The following is a 17,488-nucleotide window of genomic DNA, read 5'->3' as shown; positions in this document are numbered from 1 at the left end:
ACAGCAGTGGGTGGGTGGGGTGGTGTCTGTGGGGAGGGAGGAAATCAATACTGTGCAATAGGACCGGGTGGTATCTGGTTTTCAACACTGTGATATATCGCAATCCAAGCATCACAATATATCAATATATCATTATGTCTGAAATAAAGATAAAGCTATATAGACGCATAGCATCTTAAAAAGCATATATATATGACCTTAATTTTTTTATTTCACTGGACACAGCCCTCAGCCGGGACCACCCAGGCTACTTACTGGATGAAGTCAGCATGGTCCGGGGCTGCAGCTCGGCGGCCGATCCTGCGCAGGTGACAGGGTCTCCGCCCCTCACGGCAGGGCTGGCAGGGGGCTGGCATTTCGGGAGAGTCCCGCTTGCTCAGCAACCAACTTGCAGGAGGGCAGGTGCTGGGGAAAAGCAGCCAAGGTTTCTGTCCCTCGTTCTGTTAAGAGAAAGCAAAAGACCCAAACATGGAGACAGGGAACTGGGAAATGAGCCAAGGGGAAGTAAGGCAAATTGTTGCACTCCATGCAAAAACGGAGTCCATCACCCACTCTGGAAAGGAGAAGCAACCATTAACTTCCCGGAGAATGGAGATCTACCACAGAGTTGTATAACGGCTTGAGGATAACCAGACCAAGCCCATCTTTACAAATCCCGTTTCCCAGAGAAGAGACGCAAAGTTTGTCCTCTGGGAGCATAGAATCCTAGAAGAGTTGGAAGAGACCACAAGGGCCTTCGAGTCCAACCCCCTGCCAAGCAGGAAACACCATCAGAGCACTCCTGACATATGGTTGTCAAGCCTCTGCTTAAAGACTTCCAAAGAAGGAGACTCCACCACACTCCTTGGCAGCAAATTCCACTGTCGAACAGCTCTTACTGTCAGGAAGTTCTTCCTCATGTTTAGGTGGAATCTTCTTTCTTGTAGTTTGGATCCATTGCTCCGTGTCCGCTTCTCTGGAGCAGCAGAAAACAACCTTTCTCCCTCCTCTATATGACATCCTTTTATATATTTGAACATGGCTATCATATCACCCCTTAACCTCCTCTTCTCCAGGCCAAACATGCCCAGCTCCCTTAGCCGTTCCTCAGAAGGCATCGTTTCCAGGCCTTTGACCATTTTGGTTGCCCTCCTCTGGACACGTTCCAGTTGGTCAGTGTCCTTCTTGAACTGTGGTGCCCAGAACTGGACACAGTACTCCAGGTGAGGTCTGACCAGAGCAGAATACAGTGGCACTATTACTTCCCTTGATCTAGATGCTATACTCCTATTGATGCAGCCCAGAATTGCATTGGCTTTTTTAGCTGCCACGTCACACTGTTGGCTCATGTCAAGTTTGTGGTCAACCAAGACTCCTAGATCCTATATCCTTTTCACATCACAGCAGAAGCCTGTGATTCCCACCCCACCCCCTTCATGTTTTTACTTAAAGAGTACCGTATTTTTCACTCCATAAGACACACTTTTTTCCTCCTAAAAAGTAAGGGGAAATGTCTGTGCGTCTTATGGAGCGAACGCGTGGTCCCTGGAGTCGAATTGTCCAGGGGCAAAAAGCAGATGATCTTTTTTTTTTTTTTTTGAAAGAGGGAAGTGGGTGTTGAAACAAAGCCACTGATCGTTTGCGATCGGGGAGCGAGATAAGGGACACGAGAGATAAAGGAGGCTGTCTGGGAGGGGGGAGGAAAAGACAGCGAGCTTGCAAGGAGAGGAGACAGGAAGACTAAAGCAATAAGGAGAGAAATTAGAAGAAAAGGAGGAGCCAAAAACTGCTCCAGCTAAGGAAAAGACACTAAGGCAAACAAGAGGGAAGGGAATGTTGAAAGGAAGCAGCTGATCGGCAAGGGATCGGGAGGGAGATAAGGGACTCTAGAGATAAAGGAGGCTGCCTAGGAGGGAGGTAAAAGCCCATGGATCCTCAGGATTTTTTGCATTGGGTCACCCCAAATTCACCATCAGATCACATAGCATGTCCATGGCTACAGCCTGCACCAAAAAAATCACGCATCCACTGTTGCGTGGGGCCAAAACGGCGCAAAAACGTGGTTACAAAGAACAGATTGACATGGATTCTCAGGAATTTTGCATTGGGCTACCCCAAACTCACCGTCTAGCAATTCAGTTGTTTTAAAACAGGGGTTATGTGAGATCTGACCGAAACCCCAGCTAGCAAGTTGGCCTTCTGGACCTGCTCAGGTTTCTGAGTCGCGTCACCAAGGGCAGCCCCACAAAGAGTGCATTGCAGCAATCCAATCTGGAAGCGACCTGAGCATGGAGCATAGTGGCTAAGTCATCTCTGACCAAAAGGGCTCATAGCTGGCAAACCAAGCAGAGTGGGAAAAGGACTCTCAACTACAGAGGACAGCGCTGATCCAGAAGCACATCGTCAAGCCCCATACTACCCAACTGGAATTCATAGTTTAGTTATACTACACACTTTAAAAAAAACTGGAAACTGGGAGGCTGATGCAGGAGAGATGCCTACAAAATCCTGGCCTTTGTAGGAAGAAGTAGACTGGGGCGCTGAGATCTGCACTTCCTTCAGGAACATTCATTTGCGTTACATAAAGCTGAAAGAAAATATTTTTGTAATGTGTCACAGAAATAATTAAACGCAGAAGGGGCTGGCCGGTGCTTGGAGCAGAACCTTCTACCCAGGAGCCAAAGCAAAGTCATACCTCGTAATTTGAATAAAAACAAAAACTGAAAGTATCAAGAAGAAAAGGGAGTTATTTTATTCAACAGTATTCTTTTTATCTCTTGCACATTGATTAATTCTATTTTTAAAAAAGAAAAGAAATATGCAAGGTTTTACTAGCCTGCTTTTCACTCTCCTGAGGGGCCAAGGGAGGATGAAAGGAGGAGAGTCTGCCCCTCCTTCACAGAAGCGTAGTGTTGGGAGGGACCCTCCAGGGTCATCTAGCTCACCCCCTGCAAAGAAGGATGAGGGGATGCCAAAATCACCAATCTCTGATTGCGGAAACTATCAAGGCATCTCTCTATTAGCTGCACCTGGCAAAATTCTTGCAAGGATCTTAGCAAACTGTCTCGTAACAATAACCAAGGTGAACCTTCCTGAATTCCAAAATGGCTTTAGACCTTCTAGGGGGAAAGTGGAGATGATTTTCACTGCTCGACAGCTTCAAGAAAAATGCAGAGAGCAAAACCAACCCCTGTCTATGGCGTTTATTGACCTGACTAAGGCTTTTGACACTGTAAATCGTAATGCCCTGTGGACGGCCCTTCTGAAAATTGGCTGCCCAGATAAATGTGTGAACATCCTTTAGCTCCTCCATGATAAAATGACAGCAACAATCGCAGATAACAATGGCTCTCAAAGTGAACCATTCACAGTGGGATCAGGAGTTAACCAGGGTTGTGTTATTGCCCCAACTCTATTCATTATTTTCATTGCCATAATCCTACACTTTGTCAAAGGGAAACTCCCCACCGGAGTAGAAATCATATATTGAACCAATGGAAAGCTCTTCAGTCTGAGCAGGCGGAAAGCAAAGAGTAAGGTTACCGTAACTTCCGCCATAGAGCTTCAGTATGTTGATGACAACGTAGTGTGCGCACGCTCAGAGGATGGCCTCCAAACCATCCAAAATATCTTTGCAGAAGCTTACAGAAAGCTTGGCCTATCACTCAACATCGAAAACACCGAAGTGCTGCACCAACAAGTACAAAATAACCCCTCTGCAGCACCAGAAATCCAACTCAATGGTGTAACGTTAATCACATTAACTGTTACAGGAGAATATTTCTTAATTCACCAGCATAATGAATGATGATTCACACCCTGGCCGGCACTTTCTTGATCTCCTGCCCTCGGGCAGAAGATACAGAAGCAGGATTAGTCGCACCAACAGGGTAAAGAACAGCTTCTATCCTGGGCTGTTAGGCTGCTGAATGAAAAGATAACAACAGGGCAACGGACTTTCAGGTTTGGTGGGTGTGCGTCAGTAAACGAGGGGAGTTAAGACTAAGAGAGCTGAGTGGGGGGTGCTCCTGTAATCTCACTGTGTACAAGTTGTACAAGTGACAATAAAGTAATTCAATTTCAATTCAATTCCAATTCATAAGCAGGAAAAGGTTTTCCACAGGGTGGAATGGAAGACATCTGAAGGCAGCCCTGTTTAGGGAAGCTTTTAATGTTTGATGTATTACGGTATTTTAATATTTTTTGGGAAGCCGCCCAGAGTGGCTGGGGAAGCCCAGCCAGATGGGCAGGGTATAAATAATAAATAATTATTTATTATTATTATTATTATTATTATTATTATTATTATTATTATGGTACCAGATGAAGAGTCCTGCAGGACTCGGAAAGCAGAGTCACAGCTCTGGGATATTGTAGTTAGATGAGGGCAGCTTAGTCCTTCTCCTTTGTGAGGATGCAACCTCCCTCTTCCTCTGCTTCCCTCTGAGTAAATGGGGTTCCTTCCGCCTGCAGAGGTTGCCAAAGAGGACCCAAGGAGGTTTTGCCCCTGCCCTCCTGGTGCTCGCAAGAAGGGGCTTAGCCAACCCCCTCTGGGAAACAAGGAGGCGAGGGCTGAGATCCAAAAGGGAAGGTCTGCTTCCAAACCAGCGGCAAGGGATATTTTCTGGAATATCTGGAACTGGAACGTTCTCCGTCCCCCTTTCCAGCCTGCAGTGGCGTAGCGTGGGTTGTCAGCACCCGGGGCAAGGCAAGTAATTTGCGCTCCCTAACCCGTGGATTTGCACCCCGTAACCCTAACCCCCAGATGTTGCACCCGGTGCAGCCGGCCCCCCCTGCACCCCCCACGCTACGCCACTGCCAGCCTGTCCTCTTTGCCCCCATCAGGGAGGCCAGAGAGCTCAGAAGGCCAGACTTGCAACTTCACTTGGAAAGCTGCACAACTGCAAGGAGAAGCAGCAGAGGGAGCAAGAGGAGGAGGAGGAGGAGGAGGAGGAGGAGGAGGAGGAGGAGGAGAAGAAGAAGAAGAAGAAGAAGAAGAAGAAGAAGAAGAAGAAGAGGAGGAGGAGGAGGAGGAGGAGGAGGAGGAGGAGGAGGTTGGGCTTGAGAAGAAGAAGAAGAAGAAGAAGAAGAAGAAGAAGAAGAGGAGGAGGAGGAGGAGGAGGAGGAGGAGGAGGTTGGGCTTGAGAAGAAGAAGAAGAAGAGGAAGAAGAGGAGGAGGAGGTGGTTGGGCTTGACATCCCGCCTTTCACTCCCCTTAAGACAGGCATATCCAAAGCCAACCATAGCTGTCAACTTTTCCCTTTTCTTGCGAGGAATCCTATTCGGAATAAGGGAATTTCCCTTAAAAAAAGGAAAAAGTTGACAGCTATGAATCCAACCCACCAGTTGATTTAATCCAGCCCCCGTGGGAGTATACTACGTCCTGGGGTAAAATCCTTAAAAAACAAAACAAAACTCAACAACTTTTGGGGTAAAATTGTAAGTAAAACTCAACAACTTTGGGTTTGAATCCTAAAAAAAGTTCCAAAACCTCAATCCCAAAAATAGCTGAACAACTTTGGGGTAAAATTATAAGAAAAGCTCAGCAACTTCAGCCCTAAAAAAACTCAACAACTCTGGGTTTAAATCCTAAAGAAAGCTCAAAACTTCAATCCTAAGGAAAGCTCAGCCACTTTGGTCGGCCCTCAAGCATGTTGACTTCATCAACTCTGGCCCTCTTTGGGAAAAAGTTTGGGAATCCCTGCGGCTGAAGGAGTCTCAGAGCAGCTCACAATCTCCTTTCCCTTCCTGCCCCACAACAAACACTCTGTGGGGCTGAGAGACTTCAGAGAAGCGGGACTGGCCCAAGGTCACCCAGCAGCTGCAGGTGGAGGAGCGGGGAAGCGAACCCGGTTCCCCAGATTACGAGTCCACCGCTCCTAACCATTGCACCAGGCTGAGCAGGAGCCCTGCAAAATAGCCCCCTGCCATATCCTTTTTTAAAAAATAATATTCATTTTCATCCGTTTTCAATTGCAACCCAATGATGGCCCCATTGTAACCATGCCAAATTAGGATACAATTACTAATACCAATAATCCAAATACCCAATTAAGTAATGTAGGCCCCCCCCCCCCGCCTGCTAGAATTGCCTTTCTTCTTCGATCTCCCCCGCAGGCGGAGGACTCGGGCCGCCCAGTCCCGCTCCCCGGCCCCAAGCCTCAGTGTTGCTCAGCCATGCAATGGGCGCAAGGGGCCACCCTCCTCCTCCTCCTCCTGCCCGGGCACCACCGGCCCCCTCGCCGCCCCTCGGGCTCACCTGCCGGCCGGCCGGAGTCTCCGCGCTCGCTCAGCGCGCCTCCCGCTTTGGCGCCCGGCAGACCCGGCCCCGCCCCCGCCGCCCTCCCGCGCCCCCATTGGCTCTCGCCCGCGCCCAAGCCCCGCCCCCCGCGGCGCGCCACCACCAGAGCGGGAAGCGAAAGCGAAAGCCGAGGCGGCCGCGCTCCTGCGCCTGCGCGGAACTCTCCCGCGCTCCTGGCTGGGGCGGGGCGGATCCGCGGCGCCGACACGTGTCCGCCCACTCCCACGTGCTCCTCCCTCCTCGTTCCAGCCCCGCGAGGCGGCTGAGCCCGACACGCGACCTGCCTCTCTGCACGTCGGAAGGGCTCCAGGGCGAGGGGAAGAGGGCGCGAACCAGGCTGTGCTGGACCCGAGTCAGAGACCCAGTTTGGCACACACAGGCAGGCAGCCTCAATGGAGGAAAGGGGGAAAGGGACCATGCCCCCCCCCCCCCGCAAATGGTGCACGTGTGCTGCTCATAGCTGTCAACTTTCAGATTTGAAAAGAAGGGATCAGCAGCCTCCCCTGTCCCGGGGACAATCTAAGGCAGGGGTGTCAAACTCAAATTCATTGGGGGCCGCATCAGCAGTTTGGTCACCCTCAAAGGGCCGGTTGTATCTATAGGACTATGTGTCCACTCTTTATTATCATAAATTATTGTCACTGCATTCAATTATTACTGTTTTTTGTAATAATGTAAGTAATAACTAGCTCTGAAAGCAGAAACATAGTCAGAATAATGGCAAGTAGATATTCAAATGTACAATTATTGTACAATTTATTGAAAAATGATTTTTGGTAACAGACAGTAATTTTTTTTTTTTAAACATACAAATATTGCCAAACACTGTTTATTACACATATGGCTTGTCTCCATTAATCACAAACATGTATTCACTTTCCCATCTCTCCTGAAATTGCCTTCCCTCTACATCAACTTTTCTTTTCTTGGACATTTTTGGGTTATTTGATTGTAGTTTATGGTCCCTATACCACTGTAAAGTGACACGGAAGTGGTCAGTATATCCAAAGTTTACCGCTCAGACTTTTAAGCAGAATAATAAGCAGACCCCCCCCCTAATAAGTCCCACCCCATACATCATATGTACTTACAGTACAGGAGAGAAGGGTTCAGGCAGCCGTGGGATCTGTCACATCACAGGATGGCATGCGCTCAATATAAAAACAAGTGGAGGTTTCCTGAATGCATGTAAAGTGGAGGTTTCCTGTGTAGAACGGCCGGTGCCGCTAGAGGGCAGACGTTCTCTGGCTTGTAGGCTGCCGCGCATGCGCTGAAGAGGCGGCTTTCTTGTGTCAAAAAAAAAAAAAAGCGAGAATAAAAGGTGAAGGCTGGCGGCCAGCGGCGGCTACACGGGCCACATGACGAGGTCTGGCGGGCCGCATTCGGCCCGCGGACCTTGTGTTTGACACCCGTGGTCTAAGGGATATATAATAATCCGGGATGGAAGCAGCGGGAAGCGGCGCTGGAATAAGGGAGTTTTCCGCAAAAAAAGGGAAGCTTGTGTCACGGCTGAAAGCTGGCCGCTGTTTCTTGAATGCTTAAAAAAGCTGGGTCAGCATGAGTCAGCGGCCTGCACCGGGTTGCATATAGAGAGTGAGAAATGTTAGTTTGGTGTTGGGTTGGTTGGTTGGTTAGTGAAAGCTGGCAATGTACTACAGTATTTCAATATTTTTTTGGAAGCCGCCCAGAGTGGCTGGGGAAGCCCAGCCAGATGGGCGTGGTATAAATAATAAAATTATTATTATTAGTGTTGATGTGTGTGCAGTTGGTCAGTGGCTTTTGCACAAAGACTTTTAAGAATAAAAGCAGAAAGTAGTCTGCCAGGATACTTTTCTCATGGACTCTTTTATGCCAACAAGGGTCAGAGGACCAGGCGGAGGCGACAAAGGGAGGTCAGAACCCCCCCCTTTTTTTTACAAACACTGACAGGTTGACAGCTATGGTGCTGCCCCTTCTTGCGACCCACATTCCCTTCCCGATGCCCCTTCTTCCAAGAGAAGAGCTCTGCCCACGAAGAGCTTTCCCTGGCATTGCCCTACAGAGCTGAGGCAGGGAATGGGAGGCCACTTGAAGGCAGGCAGCCCACCCAGGAGGCCCCGGGTTCAAACCAGCTCATATCCCCAGCAAATCAGCCTTGCAGAGTTTGAAGGGATCCTCGGGGCCATCTAGTCCAACCCCCTGCAGTGCCAGAATCGGCTCGTTTGGCTCGGCTTCTTTCTGACCTGCCTGGCACCGTGGAGAATCCAGCTGTGCGGCTGCCTTTCTCCTCACTCCCGGCAAAGTTTTGCAGTTGTTTCGGAGGCAGTCCGTGGCAGTGGACTTTGCTTAGCCTGCTGGGCTGCTGCTGCTGAGTACAATTTTCTGGCGCCGCTGCCTTGCACAAGTTACGCAGGGGGAAGCTGGACCCTTCTGCGTCCTGCGCATTAAGCAAAAGTTCAAGTCTGCTGGAAAACGCCACCTCCCTGGATCGCCAGGAGTGCTGCCGTTTAGCAAACAATCCTTCCTGATAACAGAACCATGCATGATTCCTAAGCTGGGCAACACCCAGGGTGGCAGCTGCCCGTCGCAATTTGAAAATGATTAGGAAACTACAAAAAGCATGACCAGACAGAGAGGTTTTGGGTGACCTTGGGCATAAGTTTGCTTTTATTGACTTTTCATTTTGTCTGGATGCATCTGTGGCGGGCAGGCGGGCGGGCGGCCTCCCATCGCTGCCTTCTGCCTGGTTGGGGCACCATGAGACGTGGCGCTGGCCAGCCCTCCAGCCATTGCCAGCCAGAAGGAATTTCACCTCTCGGATGGAACTTCAGGCGTCTCCTGAAGCCTTCAAGGGTAGTTGTCGGCGTATGAAAACTTGGGGATGAAATACTTCCGTACCAACTGCTGCATGGCGGTGAAAGACTTGGGTGATGCCGGCCTCGCCAGAATGGGTGGGAAGGGGTCCAAGTTGATTCTCGGCAAGGGAAGTTTCACAAAGGGCGCAAACCCCTTCATGAGGTAGCGCGGGAATATGTACGGGCAGTAGAAGCCTGTGTTTGAGGGAGACAACAAAGAGGAAGAGGAAGGCCGTTGGGCATGGGAGAAGCCCCTGGACTCCCCTTTCCTTCCTCGCCCCCGACTCTAATCCAGCAGAGATCAGCTGGGAAACAACTCGGCTGTCCGTTTTTCAACCAGCCACTGTACTTCTGCTTTCAACAACAGCTCAATGCACTGGCATCTTTTTTATTTAAATATTTATATAACTGCTTTTTTAAAAAGACCTACAAAAGTAAAGGTAAAGGGACCCCTGACCATTAGGTCCAGTCGTGACCGACTCTGGGGTTGTGGCGCTCATCTCGCTTTATTGGCCAAGGGAGCCGGCGTACAGCTTCCAGGTCATGTGGCCAGCAGGACTAAGCCGCTTCTGGCGAACCAGAGCAGTGCATGGAAACGCCGTTTACCTTCCCGCCGGAGTGGTACCTATTTATCTACTTGCACTATGATGTGCTTTCAAACTGCTAGGCTGGCAGGAGCAGGGACTGAACAATGGGAGCTCACCCCGTCGCAGGGATTCGAACCACCGACCTTCTGGTCAGCAAGTCCTAGGCTCTGTGGTTTAACCCACAACGCCACCCGCATCCCTAAGACCTACAAAGCAGCTCATAAAAATGTAAGAAATTGTGTACATCCAATAAAAAAACAATTCAAGTGGATCAAAGAAGATAAAGGAGCAGAGTAGCCATAAAATTCTAACGTCAATCTAGCCAGCGCTTTGAATTGTGCTTGGATATGAACTAGCAGCTAATGTAGACAGAAGAACGGTGGAATAAAATAACCCACGTCTTGAGCTCCCAAGAGGAGCCTGGTCACAGCGTTCTGAGATGCTAAACATGTTCAGAAGCAGGACCATGCGCCAACCCAGCGTAGATGTGATGATGACGCCAGGTGTGACCCTGGACAGCTCTGCCTTCTGCAGGACAAGTTGCATCAGGTGCACAAACCACAGCTGTGCTCAGGCACTCCTGGCCAACGTTGCTCCAAGGTCCTAGGAGCACCCCAGATGGAGAGGAGCCCCTCATCCAAAAACCTGGACCAGCATCCCTGTGTCTTGCTTGGATTAGCGGGTGATGATAGTGTTATGGGCTGGGCCCCTTCTAATGCCTGGATCCAGCACAGTTTCAATTCCTGGAATAGCCAGGTTAGCTTCCTAGTGAGGTAATGGCCCTCTCCATGTGGGCCATTAAGGTAACAAAGGAAGTGGCTGTGTGCCAGAAACCAAATAGGTGGGGCCCCTCCCTTCCCTCAAAGACAAAGGCCAGAGTTGCAAATTGCTTTTTCAAGCTGGAAGCTGGCAGGCTGCAGGTTGAGCGGCTGAGAGTCAGAGCTCTGCCTGATTTCAGTTGTGTCTATGGGAAAAGCAAGACCCTCTTGGGGTGTTAGTGCTGTGAACTCCTCCATCGCAGGCTCAGGTGGTGTACACATAAGCAGGAGATCCCAAAGCCTCCGCGGTCTCTGCTGCCCTGCATTCCAAAGGAAACAAACCCTGGAAAAGTACCTGGAAAAGTACCTGGAATTTCATGCCGCCCAGAGATTGGGGTGGTGTGCAACAATAGTCACAATATTTACCTCCATTCTATGAAAATCTTCACCTTCCTGCTTTGTGCAAACAGGAATTTTGGCTCGCTCACGGTGAGTGGGACACACAGCAAATCCCTTCTGGGTAGAAATAGACCCCCCCCAAATGCTTTCCAGCCAGTGACACCCCAGAATACACAGGACACACCTCTTGCCCAAGGCTAGGCATCTAGGAGGATTAATCTGCCAGGTGTGTGCAGAGCTGCCACAGAAAAGTCTCCAAAGCTGTCTCTGGGATTATGATGGCCCTGAATCGCAGCCAGTTGTTTTAAAAAAGGCCAAGCCTGGGCATCTAAGTGCAAGCGCCCAAACTAGCAAGATGGTGCCAGCAGCTGGCACATACAAAGACGTGTCTGTTCATCTCCTTCTCTGCCAGAGGCCAAACCTGGCCCTTGATTTGCCAGTCTTGTTTTAGAGATAAAAAAAGGCAGATATAAACATCCTAACAAGCAAAGACTGGAATAAATCTTTCCACATGTCAATTGTAGTCACAGAAAGCAATCTGGGGTCAAACTGAAGAACTAGTTAGTTTCTGCTGCTGCAGGAGGAAGGGTGGGAGGGTCTGGGTGGGGGGCGGCAGAGCATTTGCCCCCAGTGCCATCCAGGCCCAGTCACGTCTGTTTGGGGGCAAGCAGATACAAGCCACAGGGCCAGGCAGTGGGGTGAAGACCCCCCCCCCCCGGCCACTGCAGCTACTTACGCTCGGGTATTCTCTTCCTCAACATGGCGTTGGTTTCTCCAAGCCGCAGGATGGCACGCTTCCTGTCACAACAAGGGCACGGGTTTACCAAGAGCAGCAGGAGTCCACGGAAATGGCACTTGCCCCCGCGCACAGCCTGTGATCCATTGTGCGGGGAGCAGGCACAGGTGAGGCCAGGCTCACCCGCTACACTTTTAGGAAGACACCACATATGGGAGAAGCAGCCGTGAGCCTGGCTGTGCTGGGCCCGGGGGTGACCCGAGTAACGCGGTCCAGGTCCGGTCCCGAATCCGAAGGTTCCACTAGGAGTCAGTCCAACAGGGTTGAGGCAGGACACGAGGTAGGAAACCAGGCAGGATCTAGCATACAGTAATGTTGCTCCTGCAACCTGGGGCAGGGACCGACAGCCTTTTATCTTTGTTGGGGTAGCGGCCGGTCCTGATCCCCCGGTGACTCAACTCCCTGCTTCGTCCGGAGGCGAGCACTCCTCCTGCGAGTACTCAGGTCTCTCCTTCTCTCAGACCTCAGTCTCTGCAGCTCGGGAGACGTGGGTGGGTTACTAGACCCAGGGGCCGCCTCAGCCTCTCCTGACCCAGTGGAGCAGCTGTAAGTGATGGCCAAGCTGGAGGCAACGAGGTCATCCCCACATCTGGAGCCAGGGCAGGCTCCGGCCCCTGACTCAGCCCAGCTGGTGCTTGTTGCAGGGGAACCTGTGCAGACTGGGGCTCTTCAGGATCAGGCCCCAGACTTGGTTCAGCTGCTGCCTGAGGCAAAGGATCCGGTGCAGACTGAGACTCCTCTGGTTCCGAGTCCGAGCCCGAGTCCCAGGCCATCACACCGGCCTAGACTGGGGGCAGCGTTGTAGAGAGAGAAACCCCCCCCCAAAGTTCCAGAGTTGTTGGATCCTTCTATACTCTACCACAGCCACGGAAAGCCTGTGCCCCCCCCCTTGGGTCTTGCTCTGGGGCTCCAACTCCCATCACCATCCCTGACTTTTAGCCCTGGTGGTTGGGGAAGCTGGAGTCCAGCAACCTCTGGAGGGCCACACAGGACCCCCAGCCCTTCACTGCTCCCAGAAATCTGTGGGGAGGACAGACAGAATCATTCTGCCAAGCTTGGGGGAACTGATCTGGGAGGCAGCAGCAGCAACAGCAGCACCCAGAAAAGCCATGCATTTGCCTGGGCTTCCTCAAGTGTAACAGCCCCTCTTACTTCTTAATGGGAGGCAAGGCCATGACGGTGTCCTTGGGCGAGATCAGTGAAGAAGAGACCAGCTGCTTCATCTCCTCCAGCTCCTTCTCCAGCTGCTTTTCGACGAAGTAATGGATGGCGTCGATGGGGCAGACGGGCTGTATCCCAAACTGAGCCGCCTCCGCCTGCAAGAGGAGAGCAGCCCTGAGAGTCCCTGGCGTGGCCCCTTCCCTCGCCCCGGGGGTCAGCAGGGGGCTTTGGCGTGGGGCAATGCTGGGTCTGGGCAGGAGGCACCGGGACACTTGGGCTTCCTCTCAATAAGTGTCCAGTCTCTGGGCCCAGCTTGGGCCGGCAGGCTCTGGCACGGGAGGAGGAAGAAGCAGGTGGGGGGAACCTGAGTCGGGGGGCCAGGGGGATCTCCCCTTTCCACTCCACCAACAAGGGGCTTTCTGAACTGGTGTCCTCACCTCCTTTTTTTATTATTAATTCATCTTTATTGATTTAAAATATCATCTTACATATGTATTACAGACAGTTACATCAAAATTAAACACAAAAATATAATAGAAAAAAGATAAAGAAAATAAAAAGCAAAAAAGAGTTAACAATAAGAAATGAATATTGGTTATAACATCCTGTCTTTTCTAATAAAGTCTTCTGAAAGAGACTTCCAATCGTTCTCATTGTACTTTTTCTATTGTCAGTTTTATCGCACAGTTTGTTTTATAACTTTTCCTGTATATTCATCTAGTATATTTATTCCATTTGTTTATTATATACAAGTATCATTCAGTTCTGCTAGGATGTCATTGTTACAATATAATCTTATATATTCTTTGAATAGTCTCCATTCTCTGAATATTTTTTGATTTGGGGCTCCTCTGGCTTTTCCGGTCAGCTTTGCTAATTGAAAGTACTCTAGCATGAGTGATTGCCAATCTATTATACTTTCGGAACTGGTGGCCTCACCTCCAGGTTTTCTGACTCCTCCATCACTGGCTGCTCTGCATCCTCCGTGACATCACCACCCTCTGGCTCCTAAGTCAGAGGAAAACCCACCAGTCAGAGTGCAATTGGGCAAATGTTTCTGACACATGCAGAACATGCAAAAAGAAACATGGCAGGATATCTCCAGCAATAGGGAACCAGGCAGAGGGCCTTCTCGGTGGTGGCGCCCGCCCTGTGGAACGCCCTCCCATCAGATGTCAAGGAGATAAACAAGACACCTGAAGGCTGTTTAGGGAAGTTTTTAATGACTGATGTTTTAATGTATTTTTAACCTCTTGTTGGAAGCCGCCCAGAGTGGCTGGGGAAACCCAGCTAGATAGGCGGGGTAGAAATAATAAATACCGTATTTTTCGCCCTATAGGACGCACTTTTTCCCCTTCAAAAATGAAGGGGAAATGTGTATGCATCCTATGGGGTGAATGCAGGCTTTCGCTGAAGCCTGGAGAGCGAGTGGGGTCGGTGCACACCGACCCCTCTCGCTCTCCAGGCTTCAGGAAGCTATCCGCAAGCCTTGGGAGCCCGCGGGAGTTCCCGCCGGGCTCCCACGGCTTGCGGAGAGCTGTCTCTATCCCGAAGCCTGGGCGCGCTGAGCAGTCGCGCCCGGGCTTCGGGTAGCTCTGCGCAAGCCGCGGTAGGGCTCCCATGGCTTGCGGAGAGCTGCCTGTTCTGGGGGCTGGGGTCAGGGGAAGCTCGGGCTTCCCCCGCCCCAGCCCCGCGCCTGGAGGGGAAATAATTCCCCCCCCTTTATTTCCCCCCCAAAAAACTAGGTGCACCCTATGGGCCGGTGCGCCCTATGGGGCGAAAAATGCGGTAATAAATTCTTGTTGTTGTTATGCAGCCTCTGAATGCATTGCTCATGTTCAGGGTTTCAGGCAACTTAGATCAGGAGGTTTGCAAGTCTTCTCCAGGCCTCACTCTGTCTTATTTATGGAAGATCCCTTTTCATTTATTATTTCTGTTATTTATATATAATAGAAGGTGGCCTACAGATGTACTAAGAACAGCTGAAAACTTAGAAAAACAACCACTAAAAACAATTCAACATTAAAACTCTCTCTCTCCAAAATCTCATTAAAAAACCTCACTAAAAATGACAGATACTCTTACCCTTATGCATCTATTACAAAAACATAATTACCATAAATAATTGAACATTACAAGTGTCATTACAACCCTGCCAAAGATTTTAACTGTTTACAGTGGTCTTTTAAATAAATTACAAATTTACTCCAATCTCTAGAAGATACTTGATCTTCCTGGTTTCAGTAAAAGATGCAATAAACCTAAATTTAAATATGGAACCCATGGAGGGAGAGGAGGAGGTCTGAAGGTTTGAAAGAACCTTGTACTTTAATGTTTGAAATGGTTTTGTTTTAGATGTATAATATTATCTAAAACTCAATATTTTATTTTATTTTTAAAAAATTTTAAAAAATGACAGATACTCAACCATCCAAGTTCACTCTTAGAGGGAATGTTTATAGCAGGTACCTTTTGTTAGACAACAAGGGGCATTTTGGGTGGTGAGCTCCAGGGGGTCTTCCCGTACCTGTGGACTCGCCTCCTTCCTCGCCCTCTTCTCCTTCGCAAGGGATCTCCTCTGTGCCCTCTCCTTCTTGCTCAGGTCTTTTCCCACCTGGAATGAAGACGCCAACAAGAGCCTCACTTTGCAGTTCAATACTTGCAGTATGGTAGCTATCGGCTGTTGTGGGCGGCCAGGGGAAAGGATTGGATGTTCCAGCCTCTCTTTTTAGGATATTTGGATTCACGTCTTTTGTCCGATATGCTCTGTGGTTCGGTGGAGGGTGACGGGGGGGGGGCACTGTCCCCAAACTACCCCCACCTGCCTAGCTGCCCTCCCTCCTGGGGTGGCCTTGGCTGTCAAGATTCCCCCTGCTCCTTCGTCTCGGCATTCCCTGTAGAGAAATCAGCAGGGAAGGGGAGGACAGGCTGGTCATTGGCTCTGGGGGGTCTCCATGGGAACAACCCGCCACTGGATTGAGCATTCTCTCTCTCTCTCTCCTGCAAGCCATCCAGAATAAAGAATAAAATTAAACAGATCTGGCCTCATGGAAGCCGGCAAACCCCTGGAGGGAAAAGAAATGTGACTCATAGAAATGTAAAGTCGGAAGGGTCCCAGGGGTCATCTAGTCCAACCCCCTGCAATGCAAGAATCACAGAGGAAGAAGAGGCCCCTCCTTACCTGGCACAGGGACAGCCCTCGCTCTCAGGTGCCACCCTGCCTGGTTTTGTGGGATTCTTCGGCAGACCTTACCTCTTTGTAGCTCTCGGGGGAATATTTGCCCTCCAGCCGCCTCTCCTGGTCCACGGTAGAGCCGCTCCACTCCTGGGTCAGACAGAGAAGGTGTACCAAGGGGCTTTTGAGGGGCAGTTGTGGGGTTAGCCTTTGGCCAACCTGGCATCGCCCAGAGGTTTTGGACAGGTGGCTGATGGAAGCTGCAAGAGCTGCCTGGAAGGAACGGCCGCCCCTCCAGGCACCCAACCTGGGCTGGCTTCATGAGATTCTTCTGTAAGCCTCCTCACCTCTTGGTAGCTTTCCGGAGAGGACATCTTGCTCGCCGTCTCCATGGTGGAGCGTCTCTTCTGCTGGAACAAGGACGACAACATGTGGGTCAGAGCCATAGCTGTCAACTTACAGATTTGAAAATAAGGGACCAGCAGCCTCGGAAATAAGGGATCGGCAGCCAAAATAAGGGATTTTCCGGGCACAGGTATGTTCAACTTCTGAGCCCCTCCGAGCCAAAGGCAGAAAGCCCAGCCAGCAGCCAAACAAAGCCTCAAGCGGTGGTTCCCACAGCACAGCAACCCAGCAAAGGGGATGCAGCAAGGAAAACCACCATCATCTTTCCGCTGGGAAGCGCTGAGCAAAGGCTAGTCTCCAGGCAACGCGGCCGATTTGATCGGCACAAGGCATGCAAGCTCCATCCCCCAGTCATTCTTAGACTCCTTATTGGGTGATCAACACAGCAAGGAAAACCACCATAATCTTTCCGCTGGGAAGCACTGAGCAAAGGCTAGTCTCCAGGCAACGCGGCCGATTTGATTGGCACAAGGCATGCAAGCTCCATCCCCCAGTCATTCTTAGACTCCTTATTGGGTGAGCAACGCAGCCAAGCAACCCAGTTGGAGCCTCCCTCCTCCCTGGCCGGCAGGGAGGGAGGGAGAGGAGCTGCTTCCTTTGAAACACGGGAAATTTAAGGGACATCATCAATAAGGGACAGCAGCGGGACACGGCGCTGGGATAATGGACTTTCCCGCCAAATAAGGGACGGTTGACAGCTATGGTCAGAGCCCAGCTTTGAAATCACTTAGCATGCGTTTCAAGCACTGTGGCTAGATAGGCAATGGATTATTAATTTCAGTTAATAATAATAATAATAATAATAATAATTTATTATTTATACCCCGCCCATCTGGCTGGGTTTCCCCAGCCACTCTGGGCGGCTTCCAACTGAATATTAAAAACAGTACAGCATCAAACATTAAAAACTTCCCTAAAGAGGGCTGCCTTCAGATGACTTTTAAAAGTAAAATAGTTGTTTATTGCTTTGACATCTGCTGGGAGGGCGTTCCACAGGGCAGGAGCCACTACCGAGAAGGCCCTCTGCCTGGTTCCCTGTAACCTTACTTCTCGCAATGAGGGAACCGCCAGAAGGCCCTCGGCGCTGGATCTC

The 17,488-nt window shown here is 50.3% G+C and overlaps 2 protein-coding genes across 3 annotated transcripts in view; both read right to left on the bottom strand.

Annotated features, from left to right (window-relative positions):
• The window catches only part of NUGGC (nuclear GTPase, germinal center associated), a 47,137-nt gene extending 40,838 nt beyond the window's left edge, over window positions 1–6,299 (bottom strand). The window contains exons 1-2 of the mRNA XM_028735923.2: window positions 6,239–6,299; window positions 256–440 (exon numbers count right to left, since the gene is read on the bottom strand). Coding sequence (XP_028591756.2) covers window positions 256–356 — 101 coding nt within the window. The 5' untranslated portion in view covers window positions 357–440; window positions 6,239–6,299. The remainder of the gene's footprint in view (window positions 1–255; window positions 441–6,238) is intronic.
• A 588-nt stretch (window positions 6,300–6,887) lies between these two features.
• The window catches only part of WDR97 (WD repeat domain 97), a 49,371-nt gene continuing 38,770 nt past the window's right edge, over window positions 6,888–17,488 (bottom strand). The window contains exons 26-33 of one of the 2 annotated variants that reach the window (XM_077932652.1): window positions 16,338–16,400; window positions 16,069–16,140; window positions 15,343–15,429; window positions 13,755–13,823; window positions 12,807–12,970; window positions 11,595–11,656; window positions 7,372–9,309; window positions 6,888–7,253 (exon numbers count right to left, since the gene is read on the bottom strand). In XM_077932652.1, coding sequence (XP_077788778.1) covers window positions 9,107–9,309; window positions 11,595–11,656; window positions 12,807–12,970; window positions 13,755–13,823; window positions 15,343–15,429; window positions 16,069–16,140; window positions 16,338–16,400 — 720 coding nt within the window. In that variant the 3' untranslated portion in view covers window positions 6,888–7,253; window positions 7,372–9,106. Of the gene's footprint in view, window positions 7,254–7,371; window positions 9,310–11,594; window positions 11,657–12,806; window positions 12,971–13,754; window positions 13,824–15,342; window positions 15,430–16,068; window positions 16,141–16,337; window positions 16,401–17,488 lie in introns of those variants that run through there. The other variant, XM_028735920.2, reaches the window with a different exon arrangement.

Source organism: Podarcis muralis, chromosome 8 (genome assembly GCF_964188315.1).
Source record: "Podarcis muralis chromosome 8, rPodMur119.hap1.1, whole genome shotgun sequence".
Lineage (NCBI taxonomy): Eukaryota > Metazoa > Chordata > Lepidosauria > Squamata > Lacertidae > Podarcis > Podarcis muralis.
This window is presented reverse-complemented; position numbering and strand designations above follow the sequence as displayed.